The 13,775-nt window shown below is 39.0% G+C and overlaps 1 protein-coding gene across 4 annotated transcripts in view; it reads left to right on the forward strand.

Annotated features, from left to right (window-relative positions):
• Positions 1 to 13,775, forward strand: part of GPD2 (glycerol-3-phosphate dehydrogenase 2) — a 146,376-nt gene that overhangs the window by 51,755 nt on the left and 80,846 nt on the right. For all 4 annotated transcript variants that reach the window (XM_045033835.1, XM_011285365.4, XM_011285364.4 and 1 more), the window contains exon 3: positions 10,604 to 10,775. In XM_045033835.1, the coding sequence (XP_044889770.1) occupies positions 10,604 to 10,775 (172 nt within the window). The remainder of the gene's footprint in view (positions 1 to 10,603; positions 10,776 to 13,775) is intronic.

Here is a 13,775-nt window from a genome sequence, read left to right on the forward strand (position 1 = left end):
TTTGAACATCAAGGTAAAATGTAGCTGAGGGCCATCTGGGTTGTAAAGCTGAGAAATGATCATTTGTCTCATTGGGTCAGAGTTTGATTCACCTGAGAGGGATTGGGGAAGGATGAACCCCCTGTCCACTTCCAGATGTATGTGTTGGGGAGGTTTTTAAGAAAAAGTGCTATTTCATGGAACCCTGGATGTCAGCTTGACTGCCCAGTGCAGCTGGCCACGGGCTAGGCAGACTCCCTAAGACTTCTGATTTCACTGATGGTCATTGATGGTTCCCTGCTCTATGGTGCCCAAGAGGCTGGTGGATCAAGGGACCCAGATAAGCTACACGTACAAAGAGAGCCTAGCACAGCTGAGGTCATGGAATATGGAGTCAAACCTGGGATCAAATTCTGATTCTCTCCATTACCTGCACAAGGAATAACTAACCTCACTTTCCTTAGTGGTCAAAGGATGCCTCTGTTCTGTGGTAATTGTTAGACCTGTAGAAGCTAGCTCATTAGAGTGTGAGGACCAGTAGCAGCCGGGCAGACCCCAGGACTGGCTCTTCCCCCTCTGTCCAGCCTGAGCCCAGGCTTTATCTCCAGATCCTCTGGTTCTTAGCACAGCTGTTAGAATTGAAGAGGAGTATCAAGTTGAGACAACTCCAAATACATTTTTTCTGAAATATTTATTTGAAAACCAGTAACACATATCCCCCCAAAACCTCAGATCATGTAATCAGTTATGATGTGAGTTTACCTGAAGTAGATTCAGACAAAGCCAAAGGGTTTTCCCGCTTTTTCAGCTGTAAAAAAGTTATACAGCTTGAGGTGCCTGGGTGGCTCAGTCAGTGAAGCGTCTGATTTGATTTTGGCTCAGGTCGTGATCTCACAGTTCCTGAGTTTGAGCCCCCTGTTGGGCTGTGTGCTGATAGTGCTGAGCCTACTAGGGATTCGGGCTCACTCTCTCTCTGCCCCTTCCCCATTTGCTCTCTCTCTCTCTCTCTCAAAATAAATAAAAATAAACTTAAGAAAAAGTTTTGCAATTTAATAGTTTGGATATATCATGAGCTAGCTGTTCAGAGAGCTTCTCTGTGATATCTCAAATGAATGGCAGCCACTTAAAGGCAGGGTAACACCTTGCAGGTGCACTACCACTCCCATCTCAGCCATCCCCAGAAGGAAGGACTTGTTTTTTCTTCTCTGGTCCCCAGTGGAGAGGACAGTCTACCCATTAGCAACTGTTCCCACAGAGTAATCATGAGTCCCTCACTGAGTATGCTCACAGTGAGAAATGCTGCTCACTGTCATGTAAGTACAAGAAAAGACATCACTGCTCGCAGTCCCAAAGTGATTCAGGAGGTGAAGGCCATTAAAACATGATAAGATTCCCCGTAAGGAGATGCAGGTTGTGTTTCCTTTCCAGGAAAATACAAATATTGTTGGTCTTTTTCAGTGACAACAAAAAGCCAGGCAGTTTCCCTTAACTCTAACAGTTCCGTTACCAAGATGTGATTGAATCACACGATACGGGGGAGAGAGAGAGATAGTTGCCGTATAAAGTGATTTGCATGAAACCCTACTTTATACTCCAATTATTACTGCACGTGATTACAGGACAACCTGGTTGTTAATTGCGTGTGGTCTTTGAATATGCACTTCTTTCAGAAATAGACACTAATTATTAGATCTTGTTTTCGGTCTCACCTGAAGTTGCAAATGTCTAGGATTTTTTTTTTTTTAATTTGCAAGTCTAATGGTGCACAGACATAGTAAAACTGATCGCGTTTTGAATCCTGTTCTGTTCTGTGGGATATAAACTCTCAAAGATGATGAACTTAACTTTCAGTTCTCTGTTCACAGGTGCCAATCTCTTGACAAAAACTATGTGTTTGCTATCAAAATTCTGGAGGAATTTCATCTTTTTACAGTGTAGATGAAAATTTGCTTATAAATTTTAAAAAAGTCCACTTCCCCATAGATGATCATGATTAAATATCAGAAATAACAATATCAGAGTAATATTAAATATTTTCCCAGTTCCACTAGCATAAGAATTTTTTGTTTGGGAGCTGTGGTTAGAATTCTACTGGGCAAAAGGAAGTTTGTTTTGTATCTTGGACTCTCCTTTCTTCTGGATTCAGTGGCTGAATTAGGCATTCGATCTTGAATCAAATTATTGGCCTATCCTGTCTTTAGACCAGGGTCGGCAAACTTCTATGTGTACGGGGGCCAGACTGGTGAGATAAAAGCATGAAATCAGTGAGTGGGGGGCCCTGGACTAATAAGAACACACAATCCCTGCCTGAGGGCAGCAGCTGCTGTGCAGTTTTGGCAGCTTTATCTCAGAAATCCTCATTTATGTATAAAATATAGGAACTTTTAAATATTGGATGTGTAATACTTGTTTTTAAGAAAGCAGTGTGCTGAGCAAAGAAATGCATTAGCATGACTTCTGGTTTTAGCACATGCCGTTCTCACTTCGTTTCCTGGCATTGTAATCCAACTAATGCCCATTAGCCATTCTTGACTTGATGTAGCTATGATTTCCAGAAAACCTCGGGTCTGGATTAGGCATGCCTCCTGTGGCTCTTGTAGCCTCTTCTCTACTTAAATCTGCCTGTTCAGCAATATTATGATTGCCTCTTTACCTTTTTGTTTTGGCCTCCATTCTATAGAATCTCTGAAGACCTCTATTACATATTGACTGCATGAGTAAGTGGTGTGGCTGAGGTGTCCTGTGGGAGTTTTGGTCTCTCAGATAACTTAGGGCATGTTGCCATTCCGAGATTTCTCCCAGAATCTCTGAGTCAGTCTTTTAGTGGAGCTTATCCTCCAGATTCCTGCTCAAACAAATTGCCTTCGAAAGAGCTGGTCTGGGAAGATGTGGAGCACAAATACAGTAAAACCTTGGTTTTTGTTCTGTAAACACACTTGTAATCCAAAGCACTTGTATATCAAAGTGAATTTCCCCATAAGAAATAACGGAAACTCAGATGATTCGTTTGCACAACCCAAAAATATTCATGTAAAAATGATTACAGTACTGGAATATAATACAAAATAATAAAATACAAAATATAAAGAAAAATGAACACAGTACCCTATACTTACCTTTGAAAACCTTCCTGGCTGGCGTGAGGGGGACAAGAGAGGAGGGTTATTGTGTAGGATGACTTTCATGTCACTAACGGTATTAATAAACTCTTGTCATATACTGTATTTAATGTAACTGGCAATAAGGTAGCCAAGGAAAGGGTCTATATCTGCAGGCAGCCTGACCTAGAATGAAACAAAGCATTCCTAAGCTACTCGTGTATGGAAAAGCAAAGGACTGTCCCTAGGTGCTTTGAAGTGACAAAAAATATGCTAGTGACAGTTGTGGGCACCTTCCAGCGTTCTGAAAAATCACTGATTTCTGCCAAGCATTGCACAGCCTGAGACCCAGACTCTGAGCATGGAAGACAATCACCTGCAATCCCACCGAGGGGGAGAGGGAGAGAGGGGGAGAGAGAGAAAGAACCATTGGCTCAGTTGTGATCATGTGACATTTGGAGGCATGTGCTACTCGTATCGCAAGTTAAAATGTATTAGAAATGTTTGCTTATCTTGTGGAACACTCTCAGAACAAGGTCTTTGCAGTCCAAGGTTTTACTGTACCTCTGTTCTTAAAGGGTGTCGTGACTTACCACTGCTGTTTTATTCTGGCTGCTTTTCTCTTCTTTATTTCCCCTCAGTCAAGATATTCTAGAGAAGGTGGAGTGCAGATGTGTTTTTGAGACTCAATGCCATGTGAAGCCATATGAGTCTTTCTCTTGTCATAATTATGACAAGTAGGGCCTTAGGCTGTGTTTACTGCCTCTGAAATAAACTTGGTGCTTCACTTCTCAGTTGCAACACTTCCCAGCTTTTATGGGAAAAAAAAAATCAACAAAAATAAAATGTTGCTTTAAATGTAGTGTCAGAAATTAAATAAATTCCCCTCAATAGTGCTGTATCTTTAACAAAAATGTTTTTGGAAGAACTCTTCAGGAACACATCCACGAAAAAATCATACCATAAAACCAAAAACTTCCTGCATTTGGCAACTGGTGGTATCTCATTCCTATTACAACTAATAAGTCTGTTTATTTTTTTTTCTCACATTATATGCTGTCAGTGTGGTGTAGCAATATAAAACTTGGTCTGTGGGCACACTGCGGGGGCTGGTTCCCAGCCCTTCTGTATACGAGCTGTATTAATCCTGGGCCAATGACTTAACTTTTCTTTGTCTAGTTACTTCTTCTGTAAAATGGCCATCACAAGAGTACTTAACTCATAGGGTTAATAGAGGATTAAATGAGTAGAAAAAAGCAAAACGCTTATAATAGTGCCTGACACAAATACTATATACATACTCACTTTTTCTTTAATTGAAGAATAATTGACATATAGTATGATATCAGTTTCAGGTGTACAACATAGTGATTCAGTATTTATATACATTACAAAATGGTCACCACAGTAAGTCTAGTTATCATCCATCACCATACAAAGTTGTTACAAATTATTGACTATATTCCCTATGCTGCACGTTACATCCCTGTGTCTTATTTATTTGATAACTGGAAGATTGTACTTCTTAATCCCCTTCACCTCTTTTTGCCCATATCTCCTACACCCCTCCCCTCTGGCAACCATCAGTTTTTTCTCTGTATCTAGTCGTTTTTCTGTTTTGTTTGTTCATTTGTTTTGTTTTTTAGATTCCACATGTAAGTGATGTTCTATAGTACATAAGTCTTTGACTTATTTCTCTTACTATGATATTCTCAAGGCCCATCTGTTTTGTCATAAATGGCAAGATTTTGTCTTTTCTATGGCTGAGTACTATATATATATATATATATATATATATATGTATATATATATATATGTATATATATATGTATATATATATATATGTATATATATATATATGTAATCAAATGTATAATGTATGTAATGGAATATTATGTATATATTACATATATGAAATATATGTAATGTAATATTACACATATTACATATGTATGTGTAAGAAATATTTAACATATATGTAATATGATATTACATATATATATACACACACATGCAATACATCTCCTTTATCCATTCAATTAATGTTTTCATTTTCTTCAGATGGATACCCAGAAGTGGAAATTGCTGTATCATGTGATATTCCTATTTTTAATATTTTGAGGAATCTCTTTACTGTTTTCCATAGTGGCTGCACTAATTTACGTTCCCACCAGCAGTGTATGAGGGTTCCCTTCCCCCACATCCTTGCCAACAGTTGTTATTTCTTGTCTTTTTTTGATACTAGGCATTCTGACAGGTATCGTGGTATCTCATTGTGGTTTTGATTTACATTTCCCTGATGGTTAGTGATGTTGAACATCTTTTCATGTGTCTGTTGGCTATGTACATGTCTACTTACTTTTTTTGAAGGTCAAGTTTATTGAGATATTGTTTGGAGCATAACTTACATTATGCAGTATAATTCACCCTTTATAATATACACTTCTAATAGTTTTGGCAAGCACATAGAATCATATAACCACGACATTTCTAGCCTCAAAACTTCTGTCATGCTCTTTGTAGTCGGTGTATCACTCCACCGGCCCCACACCCTGACAGTCACTGAACTATTTTCTGACCCTATCCTTTTGCTTTTACAGAAGGTCATGTAAATGGAATCATGTCAGCTGTAGACTTCTGAGTCTAACTTCTTTCAGTTACACAGGGATGGGGAGACTCTCCTGTAAAGGCCCAGGTAGTCAGTGTTTCAGGTCTGCAGGCCATACTGTCTCTGTTTCAACTTCTCTACTTTGCTACTGTAGTCATGGACTATACACGAGTGATTGGGTGTGGCTGGGTTCCAGTAAAACTTTGTTTATTAAAACAGATGGCAGACACGTTTGGGTGGAAAACCATGATCTGCCGACTCCTAACCAGCAGAATGCATTTGAGATTAATGTTGTTAGGTCTATCAGTAGTTTGTTCTTGTGACTGGCAGTTATTACTCATTGCATAGACACGTCGCAATTTGTTTAGCCATTCACCAGTTGTGAATAAAGGCACTGTAAGCATTCGCTGCAGGTTTTTGTGTGAACACAGACTTTGATTTCTCTTGAGTAATTACCTAGGAGAGGATTGCTGGGTTGTATGGTAAGTGTGTGTTTACTTTTATGAGAAACTCAAGTTTCCCAAAATGGCTGTCTCATGTTCTATTTCCTGCAGCAGTATAAGAGAGTTCCAATCATGTTGTACATTCACCTGCACTTGGTATTGTCCACTTTTTTCCTTTTTTTGGTTAAGTTCAACCTACTTTAAAAGACTGTGAAGAATCTTAGAAACTATAAGTTGCTTACATATAACCTAAATGAAATTGGAAGCTCTTGAAGGCTTTTAATGTCATGGAAATGACATTATTTGGGCTTTAAAATGACTACACCAGCTGCAGTATGGAGACTGACTTGGAAGGCGTGGTGAATATGTGAAGACCTGTGGGAGGATATCATATTAGTATAGAGGAAACGGAAGATACCTTGACTTGAAAAGTGGTAGTGAAGGGGCACCTGGGTGACTCAGGTCATGATCAGGTCATGATCTCACGATTCGTGAGTTCGAGCCCCACATCAGCTGTCTGCTGTCAAACCCTCTGTCTCCCTCTCTCTCTGATGCTCCCTGCTTGCTCTCTCTTTCTCTCTCTCCCTCTCTCACACACACAAATAAATAAACATTAAAAAAAAGAAAAGAGGGGTACCTGGGTGGCTCAGTCGGTTGAGCGTCCGACTTCGGCTCAGGTCATGATCTCATGGTCTGTGAGTTTGAGCCCTCGTCGGGCTCTGTGCTGACAGCTCAGAGCCTGGAGCCTGTTTCAGATTCTGTGTCTCCCTCTCTCTCTGACCCTCCCCTGCTCATGCTCTGTCTCTGTGTCAAAAATAAATAAAAACATTAAAAAAACTTAAAAAAAAAAAAAGAAGAAGAAAAGTGGAAGTGAAGATGAAGTGACTGGGCCTGAGAATTTTTTTAGGAGGCGAAAGTGACAGTACTCAGTGATTGATCAAAAACGGGACTGAAGAGAGTGGCACAAACAACTAGATGCAAAATGGTTCCTTCTGATGAACACTGGCAGGAAAGAGGGTTTGGGGAGATAAAATCATCAGTTCAAACTTGAGATATATGTGAGGCATCCAAATGGAGGTACCGAATAGGTAGTTTGATATCTGGGTTCTGGGATAGGGGAGTATAATTGGAAGTCATATGACTGTATGGAGGCAGAAGAAATTCTCTAGAGATTCTCTAGAGAAAGGCCTAAGGGGACGTCAGTATTTAATGTTAGGGAGTACAGGGACCTCCAGAGGAAACTAGGAGAGAGTGGTTGAGAGAGGCTGGAGAGAGAGCTCAGTTCAGTTCGTTGTCTCCCAGTGAACAGAAAATTGTGTGCCGAGGTGACAGCTAACACGAGGGATAAAATGTGCTCACTGGATTTCACAGCAAAGTGGACATGAGTCAGTCTTTGGTGGTGGTGGTATGTGTGTGAAAATGCAGATTAGAATGAATTGAGGAGCTGGCTGAGAGAGTAGGAGGTGAGGCGGTAGAAAAAGCAAGGGTATACGGGTCTTTCCAGAATTTTTAGGGTGGTAAAAGCATATGTAAGAAACTTTTTTTTTTTTTTTTTTTTTTTAACTTTTAAGGTGAGGCAGGATAGAGCCTACTGGGGGGAAGGATGAGACAAGGGACAAAATGGAGCAACAGTGCAGTTCGAGGAGCGCAAAGGCCACAAAACAGGTGGAGTGCCCATCAGAGCTGGCTTGCTTGCTAAGGAAATTCAGTTGAGTTTAATATTCATAGTTATGACTTGTTGGCAGAGTAAACAGGGGGCTTTTAGTATTACCAAGTTCTAATGACTTATATCATGATATAGTCCTTAAATTTATTTCTCGAGTATTTCTATAAAACTTACCAAGCAGAAAATGTCAGGAATTTTTTTTGTTGTTGTTGTTGTTGATGTTTTTGATGTGTGAAAATGCTCTGGCAGTTTAGTTACTTGTCAGTCTTATGTCCACGTCCTACCCATCTGCCATGGCCCAGTTGAATCCTCAAATGAAAGACCCTCCCTCCCTCATCAGGATGGTTATGGCCTGGTGCTTCTTTGCTTTACTTTGGCATTTGTTCTTTCTACATACTTTTATATATGTATATGGTGAGCATATATATATATATATATATATATATATATATATATATTTCTTCTCTTTCTTCCTTTTTCTTGCTCTTCTCTTGTTCTTGTCTTTCCTCCTCCTTCTTTGATGATAGAAGGCAAAGCCCATGACAGAAAGATATCGTGTTCCCCACAGAACCATAGCAGTTACATCTCTTTAGTTACCTTAAATGTACGGAAATGTGACATGGGGAAACGGCTATTAGTAGATAATAGGAGGAGTTATATAAAGGAGAGTAAGATTTTTGCAACTTGCATCTGAATTATGGCCTGAAAATTATGACACCTGGTTATAATCTTTTGTTTTCATGATACTTCGCAAAATATGTTTTGAAAGCTCCCTTTTATATGCCATTAAAGGATTAAATTATTTAATGACAGTAATAACAACAACCTTATGGTGGTACTTTATAGTTTACCAACTACGCTCATATCATTAATCCATTCAGACTGAGGACAACTCAGAGATACAGAGCTAGAGACATCACAGGAGTTTTATCCCATTCTACAAATGAAGAAACCAAGGCCCAGAGAGATAATGTGTCGAAAGTCACATACTGGTACACAAGAGTGCTAAGACCTGAGCTAGGACCCTCTGACCCAGGTTTCCTTCAATGCACCCTGTGGCTTCTAGATTTATTTTTGTAGAAATCCAATCAGCCCGACAATAACTAAATTCAAGTTTAAGCCCAACAATAACTAAATTCAAGTTTAAGAAACAGCTTGGTTTATTTTATTTAAATGAATAAAAAAAATCGTCTATCAGAACAATATCTTGGGTGGAATTAGGATCACCTTCTCTTGAACAAGCTCGGGCCTTGTGGTTCCGAGCTTCGTCTGTGGTCCCTTCAGCAGAATCGGGAAGACATTGCCAGCATCACACTGATGCTGTGATTTAGAGGAAGGAAAAATACAAATCACATACCTGTGGATAAGTAACTGTTTCAGCAGCACTGGCCAGCACTATTCATTATAGTGATCAAACCTAGTATTCACATTTTACTTATCTATTTTTCTAGGCTTTTCACTGTAACTTCTGGTAGCTACTTTTTTTTTTGTTTTTAAGACCATCATTTTTTATTAAGGATAACAGCGTTCATTCTAATGAAAGAAAAACTAGAAAAAGGGAAGGTCATTATCTTCCGCGGGGAGGTTAGAGCTGACACTAATTATTTTATTGTTAAAGCTTTCAAAAATTGAAATAGTGTATATTAAATATATACAATCTATAATTTTATATTAAAACATTTTAAGGGGAAACCTCTGACTAAAATCCTTAAAAAATATTATTTTCATTGACCATAGCTGATTATTAATTTTTTTTTTAACACTTATTCATTTTTAAGAGACAGAGAGAGACAGAGCATAAGTTGGGGAGGAGCAGAGAGAGAAGGAGACACAGAATCTGAAGCAGGCTCCAGGCTCTGAGCTGTCAGCACAGGGACCGATGCGGGATTGAACTCATGGACCGCAAGATCATGACCTGTGCCGAAGTCGGATGCTTAACCGACTGAGTCAGCCAGGCACCCCAGCCATAACTGATTATTTAAACATGACAACAACTTCTATTAAACAGAAGTTTAATTAAAACTGTTAATTAAAAACAGTTCATTTTTAATTATAGTGACCTAAACTCATAGACGTCCAAGCTCTAGAATTTATTTTTGTCAGAGGAATCCAGGAATAAAGAACATATACTTTTAAGAAATTGCAGAAGGGCATAAAGTGCTTTTTTCCTCCTCCTTTCAACACTTTTAAATGTTATCTGAATGAATTATTGCTACGGGATAAAACATTTCGTTATGTTCTCCTATAAATTATCTTAGACTAGGTATTTGGGAATTGTTGTACAGTGTGGGGAATAGTTGAACTTGGCTAGTTATAAAACCAAAACAAGCAGTTGAGATATTGAGTCTGGAATCAGGTGTTCCATGCCGGGGACTTATTTAAAAAAATACCACCTTGGGGCGCCTGGGTGGCTCAGTCGGTTAAGCATCCGACTTCAGCTCAGGTCACGATCTCACGGTTGGTGGGTTCGAGCTCCACATCTGGCTCTGTGCTGACAGCTCAGAGCCTGGAGCCTGCCTTGGATTCTGTAATTCCCCCTCTCTCTGCCCCTCCTCCGCTTGCACTCTGTCTCTCTCTGTCTCTCAAAAATGAATAAAAGTTGAAAAAATTAAAAAAAAAATACCGCCTGGATTTTAAGGACTTTTCTATAATGCAGTTGGTCCTGTAACTCCACGTGGACTGTGGACTATGGTCTTGCTTTGGTGTTGCTTGTCTCCATTACAAATCTCTTCTTTTAGTATACCGTGGGGTGTATTACATTGGCTTTGCGCATGAAAAACTGACAGTGGGCTGTGGACTTTTACACCAGGTGAACCTGGCCTATGTGCAAGCAGCAGAGTGCGTTTCAGAACCTGTTAACAGGGAGCCTCCCTCCCGAGAAGCTCAGCTACTGAGTTTGCAGAACACGGCGGAATTTGATATCCTCGTCATCGGAGGTGGAGCAACGGGATGTGGCTGTGCCCTGGATGCTGTCACCAGAGGTGAGTCCCAGCGCGGATGGGTATATCACAGGTAAAGGTTTCGTCTGCCTCCACTCTCGCCCCCCTACAGGCAAGCCTGCGGCACGCGCTGCATGCCGGTAAAGTCCCATTTCTGCGGTACTTCCTGATTTTCCATCCTTTGTGAGGCACCTTCGTATTTTTTGAATATAGGCACTGGCACAATTTGAAAATTAAACATAGCTTGTGCTTTACGCGTAAATGAATTTCTTTAAAAAGAAGACTTTAAGTTCCTTTGAATTCATTAATTTGATGTTCTGGCTATTTCTTTCTAATCACGTAAAGTAAATACATTTTAATGAAATAAAAATATTCGTATATCATCCAAAATCACATGTATGTCAGTGAAGGGTAGAAAAGATTTATTAAAATGAGTTAATCTATTAAAATAATTCTTCTTATTCTTGTATCTCTTAAAAGTGTTTTTTCCAGTGAAATATGGACTTCAGTTTGGGAGACTCGAGTTTATGTGACTTTATGATGGAAAAGACTTGCTAACCCGTAGTTCTCTTAGGTATCTTATTAGTCAGCATTAGGAAAGACATGATGAAATGTTCTTTAAAATGGAAGCATGGGGTGCCTGGGTGGCTCATTCATTGGTTAAGCATCTGACTCTTGACTTCGGCTCAGGTCATGATCTCACGGTTGGTGAGATCGAGCCCCGTGTCAGGCCCTGCACTGAGAGCATGGAGCCCGCTTGGGATTCTCCCCCTCTCTCTGCCCCTCCGCTGCTAGTGTGCATGCACAGGCTCTCTCTCTCAAACTAAATAAAGAAACTTAAAAAAAAAAAAAAATGGAAACATGACATATAAAGAGTGAAATTTTAGTATGGAACACGAATGCTGTTCCATATATTTAATAAAATAATTTGATTTTTGCCTGTGGGTATTATTAGTGTGGAATTTTGGGTCACGGAAATCTGGGCACATATCCTGGCTCAGCAGCTTTATCAGATGTATTTATAGATGTGACTACATGCATGCATTTACTTGGGCAAATTCCTTCATTTCTGGAGGGTTCCTTGTCTTCCAAATAAGGAAAAAATACCTTCTTTGAATGATTGTTGGGAGCATTAAATGTGTAATCATGAAGACTTAAAATAGTGCTTGTCACACAAAATAGAAACTCAGTAAATTATAGGTAGTATTTATAGCTGCCATCATCATCATCATCATCATCATTATTTTAAGCAGGCTCCACATCCAACGTGGGGATTGAATTCATGACCTGAGATTAAGAGTTGCATGCTCTACCCACCGAGCCATCCAGGCACCCCTATAGCTGCCCTTATTAACATGGAGGCAAAAGACTTTTAGAACCATTCCTCCTGGAGAAAGTTCTTTGTGGTATCCTTAGATGTATCCAATTGGGCTGGGCACTGCTGCAAGGAATTTTGAGTCTGGATTATTTTAGTTACTGTGTAAGGCTCAATATTTATTGCAGTTTCGTACTCGATGGTAATAATTTATTACATGGAATAATTCTTCTCAGCTTAAGTTACTGCCATAGCCATCTTAGACTTAGTTACCTTTCATACCTGGTGGAATTTACTCTTACGTGTATGGTATTCATTGTACTTAATGGCTGAAGAATTCATCCCAAAGATAGTCTAGTTAATTATTCTTTAGGTTTCAAGTTTTTTGTTTGTTGTTTTATTTTGTGTTTCTATTTAAAGTAAAACCGTTTGAGTCAAATACTGACCAAGCTCTGACAATAAAAAGATTCATACGCCATGGTTTTGTCCTCCAGGAGCATATGATTTGTTAGTATTTGCTGAACAGTTAACATTTTCTCTTTGGGCAGGGAAGGATATTCGGTAGTGATCTGGACATGAACTGGTGCATTAGCAGATGATGTAGGTAATGGTGATGATGGTGATGATGGTGAGGAGGATGATTTTGAGAAGAGAAGGATCCCTAGAGCCTGAATGTTAACCAGATTTTAAATTTTTGTAGTTAGTAGCAGCTAAGAATTGCTGTCTTTAAAAACAATTGAATATCTTATTATATGTATATGAAATTTCGTAGCTGTGGAATATTCCTTATGAAAGAGGTGGAGAAACCTTAGTTTGTATTTCTTTTATTATGCTGGTAGCCGTTGGGGGGTAGGATTTATAATTAAACTGTATAGACATACTGAAGTTAATCTGTATTTATCCTTTTACTACAATTCCTGATCATATCAGTAGCCCTCTGAAGTGTGAAATAATCATGGGCATTTGGTTAATGAATTGTGCATTGTTGCTGTTCATTCATGGAATTTGCTCTTTTATTATATTTGATGCTTCACTTAACAACAAATTTTGCTTTCTCTGCATTTGATATGTTTTTACCAAATTATTCCTGATTGTATCCATTAATCTTTAGTCACATTTGACAAAAATAAATTACTGTGATCTTTTAAAGTTACCAGTAATAATTAGATTTTTCAGGACATCAAAGTTTTGGGGAACCACTGGATGTTAAAGGGCTTGTATAGAAATGTTTGCACAAGCTTTGTGATAAAATGCTGTGCCCAAATGCAATTTTGGTAATGGATAAAAGACTATAGAAGGCAGAGAAGAAGTCACGAAGTCTTCCTAATGAACATTTATTTGCATTCTTACCCTCTGCATTTTCTGGGGAATCGATTTTCAGTTGTTGCATTTGGGAATATGATTTTATAAACATAGTATGCACAGTTCTTGTCACGTTCTGCTGTCAGTCTCTAGGAGCGATAGAAATCGCTTCTCTGTTTAACACCGTGTCTAGTATCTGGGCAGGTGAAGGCCCTCTGCCCCCAGAGAGAGCTGGAACCAGAAGAATCTGATAAATAGAATCACTCCTTTGGGTTTTTCAAGATTTTTTTTTTCCCCCCAGTTCTTTTTGTTCTTTTATGTGACTTTACCTACATGTATCAGGGATCACCTAGTACATTTCTGGTTTAAAATCGAATTTATAAAGTTAGCCTTTATGGCTTTTAATTAAAATTCCAGAGAAGGCT

The sequence above is a fragment of the Felis catus genome, chromosome C1 (assembly GCF_018350175.1).
Source record: "Felis catus isolate Fca126 chromosome C1, F.catus_Fca126_mat1.0, whole genome shotgun sequence".
NCBI classification, from domain to species: domain Eukaryota; kingdom Metazoa; phylum Chordata; class Mammalia; order Carnivora; family Felidae; genus Felis; species Felis catus.